The sequence below is a fragment of the Fulmarus glacialis genome, unplaced genomic scaffold, assembly GCF_000690835.1.
Source record: "Fulmarus glacialis isolate BGI_N327 unplaced genomic scaffold, ASM69083v1 scaffold2209, whole genome shotgun sequence".
NCBI lineage: Eukaryota > Metazoa > Chordata > Aves > Procellariiformes > Procellariidae > Fulmarus > Fulmarus glacialis.
The window spans coordinates 15872-27616 of NW_009232417.1; the positions used below are offsets into that span (position 1 = coordinate 15872).

The window sequence follows — 11745 nt, forward strand, 5'->3', positions numbered from 1 at the left end:
GATCCCTCCTCCAAGCCGTCTTGAACTTGGCGCTTCTGAACTGATGCTGGTACCCGCAGCACACAGCTACCTTGGAGCAGGAGCGTTCTCCAGTGCTCTCCATTGACTTCCAGAATCCTGGGAGCGCTTTTGCTTTTCACTGAGGTTAGCTGTGTGTTTCTTCTGCAGCCAAATCTCTCCACTTTCTCAAGAGAATAGGACACAGGTGTTTCAGCTGCATTCTTGCCGTGGCTGTACCGTGTTTCTAGATAAAAGGGTGTATTATGTTTTACTATTTTCTTTAATTGTTTTAGGATTGCTACAGTGTCTTTGAAAAGTTGCTACAACATTTTCAAGCCCTGCCTCTTGTAGAAATGAGAAGTCTGGCTGGGCTGGGCTCTGATTTCTTAACAGGAAATTAAGAGGAAAATCAGCCTGGGCTTTGTGCATGTCTGTATGCTTATACAGGAAAACATAAATATTTTACATTTATATTCTAAAAGACCAAGATTGTTCATTTGTATATGTCAAGTCCTTAATAGCAGACTATAGGCACATTTTCGAGGAGCTGACACTGTACAGATGATAGGGTGAGGAGGAAAGATGACTTTGGTAACCTAGTGTTCCTCTATCTGAAATCTTTCTCTTGTTTTGTGTAAGGCTCTCTCTCTTTTTTAATTTTTATGTCAGCTCTTACTTACTCTAAAACCTCACTTTTTTGGGAAATGATAGTTCAGTCTCCATAGCATTGTAAGTAATCTCATTTACTCTTGTTTTTAAAAGGAAGGGCTAATTTGAAATGCTGCTAGCAACACTGTGTGTAGAAGTCAGATATGATTACTCTCAATAATATGAAGATTACGTTACAGGGTAAAGTAAGTAAGTGAGAGCTTTTTACTACTCCTGTAATAGTTAACACAGTTTTCTGCTTCCCAAAACAGAGTATGGTAGTTTCTGGCTGAAATCCAGCTTACTTGAGTCTTTTCTGTCAGTCACTTCGTTGTGGGATTTTGTTCCATGTAAATCCCACTATAGGTGGGAAATACATATTGCTGCAGTTAACTTCTCTGGTTTTTTTGGAGGAGCAGGATGGGCTGTTTTTAGCAGTGATGACCTTACAGGGGCAGACTTCTAGTTCTTCCATTTGGAAATTTGTTTTGTGATTTACAGAACAGTTTTAAGAGTATTGAAATGGAATGTTGCTGATTGGATTTTCATTAATTTGTTAATAAATGTGTATCTCATATTCATTAATCCAGACAAAAGAGGTATTACCCACTCTCTGAATATCAAACAGGCAAGTATAATTTAACAGAACTCTAGGATTTTGAGCTGCAATGTTCACAACCTAAGCTGCTATCTCAAGCTTCTAATTCTGTTATTCCTCTGGAAAGCAGAAGGGAGGAAAAGGATCTGGTTTTACCACTAGAAACTGTTCTCTGTGCTTGCTATTTGAATTACAAGTGTCTTTGTTCAGGGGACAGGAAAAGGAAGATTTTGCCTGGTGCAGTACCATGAACACATTAAATATGAATCATCTTCTAGACTCTTGAAATGCATGAGGGTGCCATGCTGAGAAATGTCATTGTAAGCTGGGCCTGGAGATTTCTTATATGAAAGAAATGTGCCTGGAGCTTTAATAATGCCTTCTACACAATATTTTTAAGCTCCAGTTGCAAGGAGGGATGCTTGATTCTTTTCAGTTGGTTCTTAAAGGTTGAATAATTTTTTCATGTTGATCAAGACACATTGAACAAGTGCTTTCAAATGCTTAAGATTCACACTGCTAATTTAAGTCCTTTCTCAAAGGTGTCTTTCTAGTTGGTAGGTCAATACCTTATTCTTGTCTTTTGGGGATGATTCAGGAGTATGTTCGACCATGTACTTTAAACAAGTGTTGCATTTTCATCTTTTATCTCCAGTAACAGGAATGCTCAAACCTTCTGAACCTCAGTGAAGAAAACTGTTACAGAAACTTGCTTCTCTGCTTACCATCCGTTCGTTCTTTCTGTAGCAGATCTTGGAATGAGCTTCTTCAGCTTGTTGATGATCTCTTAAGCTGCTCTCCATTTTCCACGGAGGCGAATATGTATCTTTCCATATTTTTTGTATGGCTCCCCAGGACAGTATTTCCTGCATCGTTTCCATTCTGACAGTTTCCAGTTCTTATCTCAAATTGAATTCTCCATAAAGAGAGTGGTTTTCTTGCTGTAACAAAAGAGGAACGGATTTCATGCCACTGAAATGTATTTACTGAACTCTTTTTGCATTCTTCATATTTGGATGCATTAATCTGTGATGTGTTGAATTTTTCTGGTTCCCAAACATCTATGTTTGTATCCTGGGAAAATATTTGGTGAACGATAAAAGTTTTACCTTTTTGTGATCATGTCAATTTTGTGCTCCCTTTTAATTAAAGGGACAAACTACTTGTCCTAAACAGGAGTAATTGGCTTTTTTGATCAGAGTTGTTATTTAAATACTTGCCATAAGCATTTTTGGTCATTTTAATTATGAAAATGAGGCTTTGCTTCTCAATTGCTACTGTAGAGAAATGGATAAAAATACTTGCATTGTCTGTGGGGTAGAGACTGGGTGCTAAGGGGTATGGGTCATGTTTTCCACTGCCAAGATAAGGCTTTTTCATCATTCTCAAGCTAAAGATTCTAGTAAAACCTCAAAATGGAGACGTGGGGTGGTTTTTTAAATTTTGTTTTTTGTTTTTGTTTTTTTTTCCTGAGAAGCTGGAGTCGGGCTTCTTAATTTTTATTTTTAATGAAAATATTTTGTCAATTTATCATCCTTCCTGGTGTCATTAGTCAGTTTTTCCTGTTGATACAGAAATAATTACCAGAAATTTCAAAGGGGATATCAGTGCTGCTACTAATTCTGTTATCCTGGGCTTATAAGTACATGTTGTAAACAAATTATCAGAAAAAAAGGTTCTTCTTTGTAGTTGATCTCCAATGCCTGTAAAAACTTCCATTTCTTTGTAGGCTTTTCTCTTCCCCTTCCCACCGCCCTCCCAGTTGGAAACGCCTTCCTGTAATTTCCTAGGAGGATGTCTTCCAGGGATTTCGGTCTGCAATGTGCTTGCTTCAGTCAAGAAGAAAATACTTCTTTCTTGCAGAATTAATTTAAACCAGATCCTAATGCTCTTTAAAAATGCATCTTCCTGGTGCTGTATATTAGTACAGTGCGCTGGCCGCTCTGGCTTGTTAGCACTAACATGTATGTGCACAAGTGTAAGTATTACTCCTGGCAATAGTGTGTGCCTGAAAGAGCTATGGTGGAACTAATTGCGTTAGTCTGGGAGAGGCCGGGCCGTGATTAGGTACGGCTCAGGGGCGGTGGAGAGGTTCCTTCATCGTTCTGAACTGTCTGCTGGTGAGAAGTCATTGCTGGGAAATGGGAAAGAAAAAGATTTCTCTTACTGTTTCCATTTTATGGAAACTTCTTAGACAACGTGTTCTCAGTTAAAACATTGTAGTTATATGGGATTGTATGCGTGTTGAGTGCATACCTGCTCCTCTTCATGGAGCAGAGCTTCCTTATAATTACCTATAAAGGATTATATAGATGTACTCTAGATCATCTCTTTTTTTCTAGATTATTTTCAATCTTCCGAATCTCATATAGTCAGTAAACCTAATTTTCCAGAACTGCTTAATCAAACACATGCTGTTTTATCATTCTGAGAGGTTTTTTTGTGGCAAATTCTTGCATTAAGTGGCTCCTATTCTTACACCAAAAAGGCTTGAGAATTACTTTGACAAGAGAATTCCCTCTTCCTTAATGAATAACGAAAAACCAAGCCAGTGAAGGACAGAAAGAGAACAATCTTACTGTACTATTATTTGGGCACCTCTTTGCAGTAGCAGCACCGAAGACTTCGTGAAGGCCAAGAGGAGTTCTTAGAAAAAAACCAGCTATGTATCTAAAGAACAAAGGAGTCTGTTTCTTAAATTGATGTGTCCTTTGTCAGATCCTGACATCCTCATACAGTCACTCTTTTAGGGTAGCGGGCTGTGGAGGGAGCTGAGGAGATGGCAGGTAGAGCTTGAGGAGAGCAGCTGAGGGTCCTAGAGTTCTGACTTGCTTGGATGCAGCCGGTTATCGCTCCGAGTGGGGAAGGATCTAAGACACATGGAATTGGTGTGTGTGAGCCACTAACAAAAGTTCTACTTAGATACCTAAACTTAAGTGTTAATTTAATAATGGGTGTCATTTATAACAAAAACAGATTGATTGATGTATTTACCCGAAGTATAATGCACTGCTTGGTTCAGCATGTGAATGTAAGGGGAATTTACACTGTTGGGCTTAATGTAAATTAAATTAACCTACCTATCTTGAATCTGAGTGTTTTTAATAACTGGTGAATTGGATTGCTTTATTATATTTGCTGGGATGCTAGTTTTTTTCTCTATTAATACACTTAACTTGCATTCTAGCTTCGCCATTCAGAGACAGGCATCGAGTGGTGGGTTGTGTGACAGTGTCTGTCAATAGTGAAGACAAATAGTGCCAGAGACACTTAACCCATCCAATCTCACCCAGGGTATAGGTCGGTCTTGTTTTCAGACTTCTTCATAAGTCTCTTTTCTTTCTTTCTTTTTTTTTTTTTTTTTGTTGTTGTTTTATTTCTAAATAGTGGATTAATACTGATTTGAAACTAAACTTTTTGGAAAAGTTTTTGACATTACATCAGTAATACAAGAAGAAGAAAAGTAGAAACCCAAGTTTGGCATGTGAGGTGTTGAAAGCAGGTTTGCAGCCACTTTGTAAGTTCTGGTTTTTACCTTTAAAACCTTTGGCAACACAAGGGTTGATGGTGGAAATTTTGCACATAGTATCCTTCTCGTTTTGGGCTGAAATTGTTCTTTTGTCCAGTGGTTCAAATAAACCAAATAACACGCAAAAGTCTTATAAAAAACATGACACATAGATAAATTAACACATTTAATAAAAGGGTATGCTTCATATATTAAGCTTTTACACCACCTAAACCTCACCCGGTGTGGTGAGTTTTCATTTTTGACACTTAATTGTTTTCTGAATGTAGCATAGGGGATTGCATGGGATGCAGGCTAGGTTCTGAGAAAAAGGCAAGTTCTCTAATGGCTTTTTGCTAGTCCTGGCTGTTCATGCAGAGGTGACTGAAAAACTTGTAAAAACAAAAATATCTCCAATTTATTTGCGTTGGCAATCTTAAGCTTTCCAGTCTAGGAAATGACTTGCTTTGCACTCCAGCTGCAATTAAAAAAAAAAAAGTCATCAGGACACTATTTGTTTCTTTTTGAGAACTTGGTAATCCTTTTTGTATTTAAGGATCTCTTTGGAAAGAATGAACAAGGATTTCAGGATTGGCTCCGCATAAGTGTTACCTAAAGACAGGACTCCCTCATTGCTAAGTAGTGGATTTTTTTTTTTTTTCTTTCTCCTGGATTCCAGACCTTTTTTTAGAGGCTGAATGCCTTGTTTGACTTCACAAGATAATAGGATATAGAAATATATGTCACTGCCTTAGTTGCTAACTCAGGAGGTAATAAATTTTCTTTGTACAATGCTTTATGTTATTGAAAAGAAAAAGACTGCACTGATTTGCGCATGGGGATGCTCTTTGCTATGTATTCCCTTAGTCTCTGATACTATATTAGCCTGTGATTTTTAGCAGCATGCATTTGTGCCACATGCATACTGCATCCCTTCTTCCACTGCCTGCTTTTTGGCTTTCAGAAAGAACCTGAATTATTCAGTCTCTTGGTTGTGAATGTAGTTCCGTTCACTGCCTGAAGGTGAGGTAAATGTTTGGGAGCGGTAGGCACCTTTTTAGACTTTCTGGGAAGCAAATGTACAAATGACTGGTATCATGACCAACTGGAATTTCTTTGAAATTCAGTCTTCCTAGGAGTAGTGCAGAGTAATTGGTTAGCTTTATTTGCATTCTGAACTCCAGCACTAACCACTTAGTTTATTAGTTCTTGGTTATTTTCTGTCTTTCATTTACACATTACAGAATTGCTTGTTACTGATGTGTAAATTATGATGTCCAAAATGGAACTAGGACTTCCTTATGCTGAACTGTTTGAGATCGTTCTGCCTCTCTTCGAGGGGGGGGAAAAAAAGCTTGAAGGACAGGCAACACGTTCTGAATTACTTATTTCAACTACCTTACATGTTACAGTGATGGCAATGAATAGATTCAGGAGGTTTAGTTTCAACAGTGATCAAAGTTGCTCTAATGTGGAAGTAGTTTTCTCTCTCATTTTTTTTATTAAGAAAAAGGAAAAAAACCACCTTGTGATGCTGGTGCACGTTTAATTTACAATACTGTAGCTGCATACTTGCCATAACATGCATCTGGCTTCTATTCAGTATTGTTGCTCTGAAAGCAATTTTTATTTTGAGGCTGTGTTAAAATATATTCAGTCTTATATTTCAAAATGTACATACTCATTTAAACTATATATTTATCATTGCAAGCACTGTTAAATTGCAAACGAAAGAGCCATCTGTAACAATTCCCATTAACTCTGTCTAAAGAAGGTAACCTCAAATAAAAGAAATGCTTAAACTGGGAAAGGTGTGTGTATGTTCCCACTCTTAACTTGCCAGACCAGTGACCAGTACACCCCTCACACTGGATGTCCACTGCTTATATTTTGTTTATTATCTGCATGTTGGGGAAAATGTCAAAACGTCAAAACCAGGAAATGCAAAATGTTCTCACCTTTTAAAGCAATACCAGTCAAGTTTGAATTACTGAAAACTTTAGAATAAACTTTTTTTTTTTCCCCCAAAATGCAGCATATTCAACCAAGAGATCTCCTTTGGGTATCAGACATGCATGTGTTGTCACTGGCTTTAGAATAAATTGATAAAACAAAATAGGAGCCATGTAAAGCATATAGTGGTTTATTCGTTACAGTAACTTTGTGAATTCATATTTGGTTGACCTCATTTATTTATTTATTTGTTCAAAGGAAGATGAGTTGGCTAAAGGCCTGCAGACTGTGAGAAAACATAAATTTTACTATGTTTCTTAGTATTTGCGTAACTTAAAATGTTACTAAAGCAATTACTAATTTATCTCCCAAAATAGATTTTGACTTTGTATTTGCTTGTTCTAATACAGCCAGTTTATTTCATTAGCTGTAATATTTGTCATACTTTCTTACATATTTTTGGTTATTATAATAGGGAAGACACTGGCCTGTACATGCTTTAAAACACTTGCATGTTTATGGATGGTAATGGCATTCATTTGAGAATATATAAGGCAAAGAGAGAGGTTTTCTTGCCATTACTGTTTAGCTTGATACTGTTTCGATAATCTAATCTTATTGTTACACAGGGGAGTGTCTGATAAATGGTGGAGAGTGTAATGAATTTATAAGGGACAGTATTTCTTTCCTTTTTAAATGTATAAAGGAAAAACATATACACATATTCATATACATACATGCTTCTTAACTTTTAGGAAAACAACCTGGAGAAGAAATTGTTTTGGATAGCAATAATTATAGCAGCTTGAATATTGCAAAATGCTGCACCCTAAAATAATGATACCACTACCGGCTCTTTTAGCTTTATACTGAAAAATATTTTGTTTAGTGACATATTTTTTTTTTTTCCTAGGAAAGTGAGGGGAAAATACAGTTGTTGCATTTCTGGACAGGGTATGCATTGAACCGTTTGATATGCAGGGTGTGATCAGTGTTTGGCATACCTGTTCCAATGCAGACCTGTGTATGGATTGTCATTTTAAGTTTTTCTTATAAGTCTCTTAAAAGACCTTCCTAAAACATTCCCAGTAATTGCTAGAAAAAGAAAGATCTTTGATATTAATCTATTGGAGGAAAAGTCTTCCAATTCTAGAGCCCTGCTCTTATTTGTCAAAGTCTTTGTCATGGACAGGCAAACACGAGATGTGCATACGCTGCGTTGTACTGTGCGTGATACTCAGTTTCATCCGTTAAAAGAGGAATGGATTTTAAATAGGGGAAATATTGCTGTTCAGTAATCCAGTTCTGCAGCGTTATGCTGTGTGCTCCATGTATTTGGTTTGCAAACACTTGGGTGCAGCATATATGCTGTATGCATGCTGCATATTTCTATTTCTTTCTGTTTGAGTGTATAAAAGATGAATGGAAACTAATTCTATTTTAACAAAACAAAGTAAACATCCCAAATAGCAACGATCTTTCTCAACTCAAAGTGGCTGCAAATCAGCTCCTAAATATTGTCACTGAAATGAATATCTAGATTTAACAGTTCTTGCCAATCCTGTAAATGTTTTTGAGAAAAGCATTGCATTAATGCATGATACAGAAAGGATAAATTTACCTTTAAATTGGAATGCAGTTCAAAGTGACTGAATTCTCCAATTTCAGCCACTGTATTTGCCAAAGAACAAACTGGAAAATGGAACTGGTATCATTCATCTGCTCCTGGTTCACTGGGAGGTTCAGGGAAGGGACTTCCTATGAAGATAAAAGCAGAATAGTTTATTGATAAACTGTAACGACCACTAAATTTTACAATCTGAAGTAGTGTATGTTTACTTTTAAATTCATTTAGCGCAGAAAAGCTGTAAGAAACAGTAACGGTTTAATAATTCTTTATCATCAGTCCTTGATGCCCCCTGGTAATCACAAGTAGGATGATTTATAGGAAGGTTTGCTAAGTTTTGCTGTTCATTAAATACATATATCGTGGCTGAACATACTTCATTCTGTTACTTTTAAATAGCTTAAACTGGATAAAGTAGTTAAACTATCTTTAAACCTTTTAGACTTGAGAGATTAATATAGTATTTTGGATTTTAAAAAAATCGCAAACAACAAAAGGAAAACATCATGTTCCTCTTAATAATAGGTATTACCTCTACGGCACCAGTCACTAGCTGAACAAACATATTGTGTAATTATGTATATATATTATGTACAATTTGTTTCCAAAATTAGATTATTTCTATGGGTCTGGTTTATTGTGTAAGGTGTGGTCAGCAGTGCAGAAATACAGAAAATAGCATCCCCTCCCAGGAAGTTTAAATCTGAATATAAAATTCAGTTAGTTATTCCTCAGTGAGCTACAGCTGATTTAAACAAATAAATAAAGACCTACGTTTGTCCATACTGCTTCCTCTCAAATGTTTTAGCCTATGTTTTCAGCTGATTAGTGCATTAAAATTCTTCAGTGGAAATGATTACGTTTTTCTCCAGAAATCTTCAGGGTCTTGTTTTAATCATTTAGGTGTCCTTTCATGTTTCTAAACCAGATTGATCTGTGTGACCTCCGGAGAAGTCACAATCACATTGTTTAAAATCTCCTGCTTAATATGAATTTTTCAGAGGTCTGTCCCAAGCTGTCTCTGTATGCATAAGGGACTCAGCTAAGAAAGTCTGAGAAATCAGTCTCAGTGACTGAAAGAGTCAAATTACAGAAATTTCATGCCTTCTTGTATCAGCATGTCACCAATACAGATATTTCATCCCTGTTTTGAACCTTCAAAATAAACAGCTATGTCATAGTGACTGATACCAGTTCCATTTTGCCTACCAACTCAGTTGATTTTATATTTTATTTCTCATTTATGATGGAATAATCAGCAGCTCTTTTTCTCATTTATTTTCTCATATTTTTATTCCAGGATTTGCCTCTGAAGCAGGGAGTGTCTGCATTAAAAATGACCTGTAGTTCTCTGCTTCATAGGTTAGAAACTTATTTTAATATTTTGTGGCTAAGCACAGTCCCGTCTTTTTCAAAAACAAAAAATTCCAACAATAAATGGTTTAATTGGCATTGAATGTGGATTATAAGCTTTTTGCATTGGGGCTTCCATTATTTTAGATGAAATGGCTTCTACACAAATAACTAGTCCAGCTGAGGCAATGAAAGCTCTGTTTACTTGCAGCCATTTTTATGAATTAACATTAAGTTTTAAAAAAGTTGATTACAGTGGATCATACTAAGTCTTATTTGGACATTTCCAAAGTACTGTACTGGCTAGGCTGTATTGCTTTAAGCATTTACATTCTAAAACTTACCAAATTCCAAATATTTATTGGGGGAAAGAAATCGGTTCATAAATCACTTTATTTCAATGGGACTGCTATAGCCAGCACACACAGAACCATGTATCTTGTATTTACTTCTGAATTATACACCGCAGATGCTTCTTCAGCTCCTTCCTCTTCCTCCATGGGCGGTGCTTGCAGCTCCTTTACCACCTCTTCCAGTCCTACCATTTACTCTACCTCAGTCACCGACAGCAAGGCTATGCAAGTGGAGAGCTGCTCCTCAGCCGTGGGGGTAAGTACCAGAGGGGTAAGTGAAAAGCAGTTAACCAGTAACACAGCCCAGCAGCAGCAGTCAACGCCGAAGAGACACACAGTCCTGTACATCTCGCCACCACCTGAGGACTTGCTGGACAACAGTCGGATGTCCTGCCAGGATGAGGGGTGTGGATTGGAGTCAGAACAGAGCTGCAGTATGTGGATGGAGGATTCACCCTCCAACTTCAGTAACATGAGTACCAGTTCCTACAATGATAACACTGAGGTGCCACGTAAATCACGCAAACGAAATCCAAAGCAGAGGCCAGGGATCAAACGTCGAGATTGTGAAGAGTCCAACATGGATATATTTGATGCCGACAGTGCCAAAGCGCCTCACTATGTCCTTTCTCAGCTCAGCACGGACAGCAAAGGCAACTCAAAAGCAGGAAATGGGTTGGTATCTGCCTTTTTTTTTTTTTTTTTTAAAAAGTTCTATCACCATATGTAAAACCAAACTAATAAAACTCCCCCCACTTCCCGTCAAGTGTTCTACTCAGGTTCTCACATAAATCCCTTCCCTTTTCTGCTGTTCCCTTTTGCGTCCTAGCCCATGAGAAGTTCTCGTTGGACTTATTAATGTTTATTTAGAAGATAAAGCTAAACTTTCCTGCAACAATTGGACGCAGCGCTGATGAGCTCATCTGTATTTTTGTTTAAGTGAAATTCCTAAAAGATTGCACAATTCCATTTATAAAATGGAAATGAAAAAGTTATTGTGTTTAAAAAGAAAGGCAGAAGTGGACTGGACGCACCCTAAATCTTAATGCTTTTTGCAGGATTTTATGTGAGGATTTCAGTCTGTGCACTTCACCTGCTTCTGTTTGTCTCTCTCTATTTATCCAATAGTGAGAGTGATGGGAGTAGAAGTTTATGACTTGTTAAGGTTTCTCATCATTTAAATTAACACATCCTTTAATTTTTTATAAAATGTTAAGATGATATGCTGAACCAAAATTTTGTTTTTTCTTGTGAATTCACTTCTGTATTTGATTTTTTTCAGAAATAAATCTCTAATCCTGTTTCTCTCTGTGCTTCTGGGTTGTGTGCATGCGTGTGTCTGTACGTGGGCACGCCTGGGTGGTGGTCTCTCATCTCTCCCACTTCACACTGTTCACTAAATGCATTTCAGTAGTTGCTTAAAGAGGAAAAAGTCCATCAATTTACAGTAGTGTGTTGATACATTTTTTTATTTTATTTTATTTTTTAACTCGTGGCTTCTTTAGTACTTTTAAGATGGATGGTCAAGTGGATAGATTGGGCTTTTTTATTTTGTAGTTTGTTTTTTTTTTTGGGGGGGGTGTATTTTGTTTCTGGTTTTACTGTTATGTATGTGCTCGCAGTACATTCTAATGTTCATCATAGTAATGGTGAATATTAAAATTTGACTGATGGGTAAGATTATGAACTTCTCATATTCCAAAGG

General features: G+C 36.9%; 1 protein-coding gene across 1 annotated transcript in view; it reads left to right on the forward strand.

The window, feature by feature from the left end:
* NFAT5 (nuclear factor of activated T-cells 5, tonicity-responsive) overlaps window positions 1-11745 on the forward strand; it is a 40868-nt gene that overhangs the window by 2984 nt on the left and 26139 nt on the right. Inside the window, 1 exon segment of the mRNA XM_009584875.1 lies at window positions 10157-10715. Within this exon segment, the coding sequence (XP_009583170.1) occupies window positions 10157-10715 (559 nt within the window).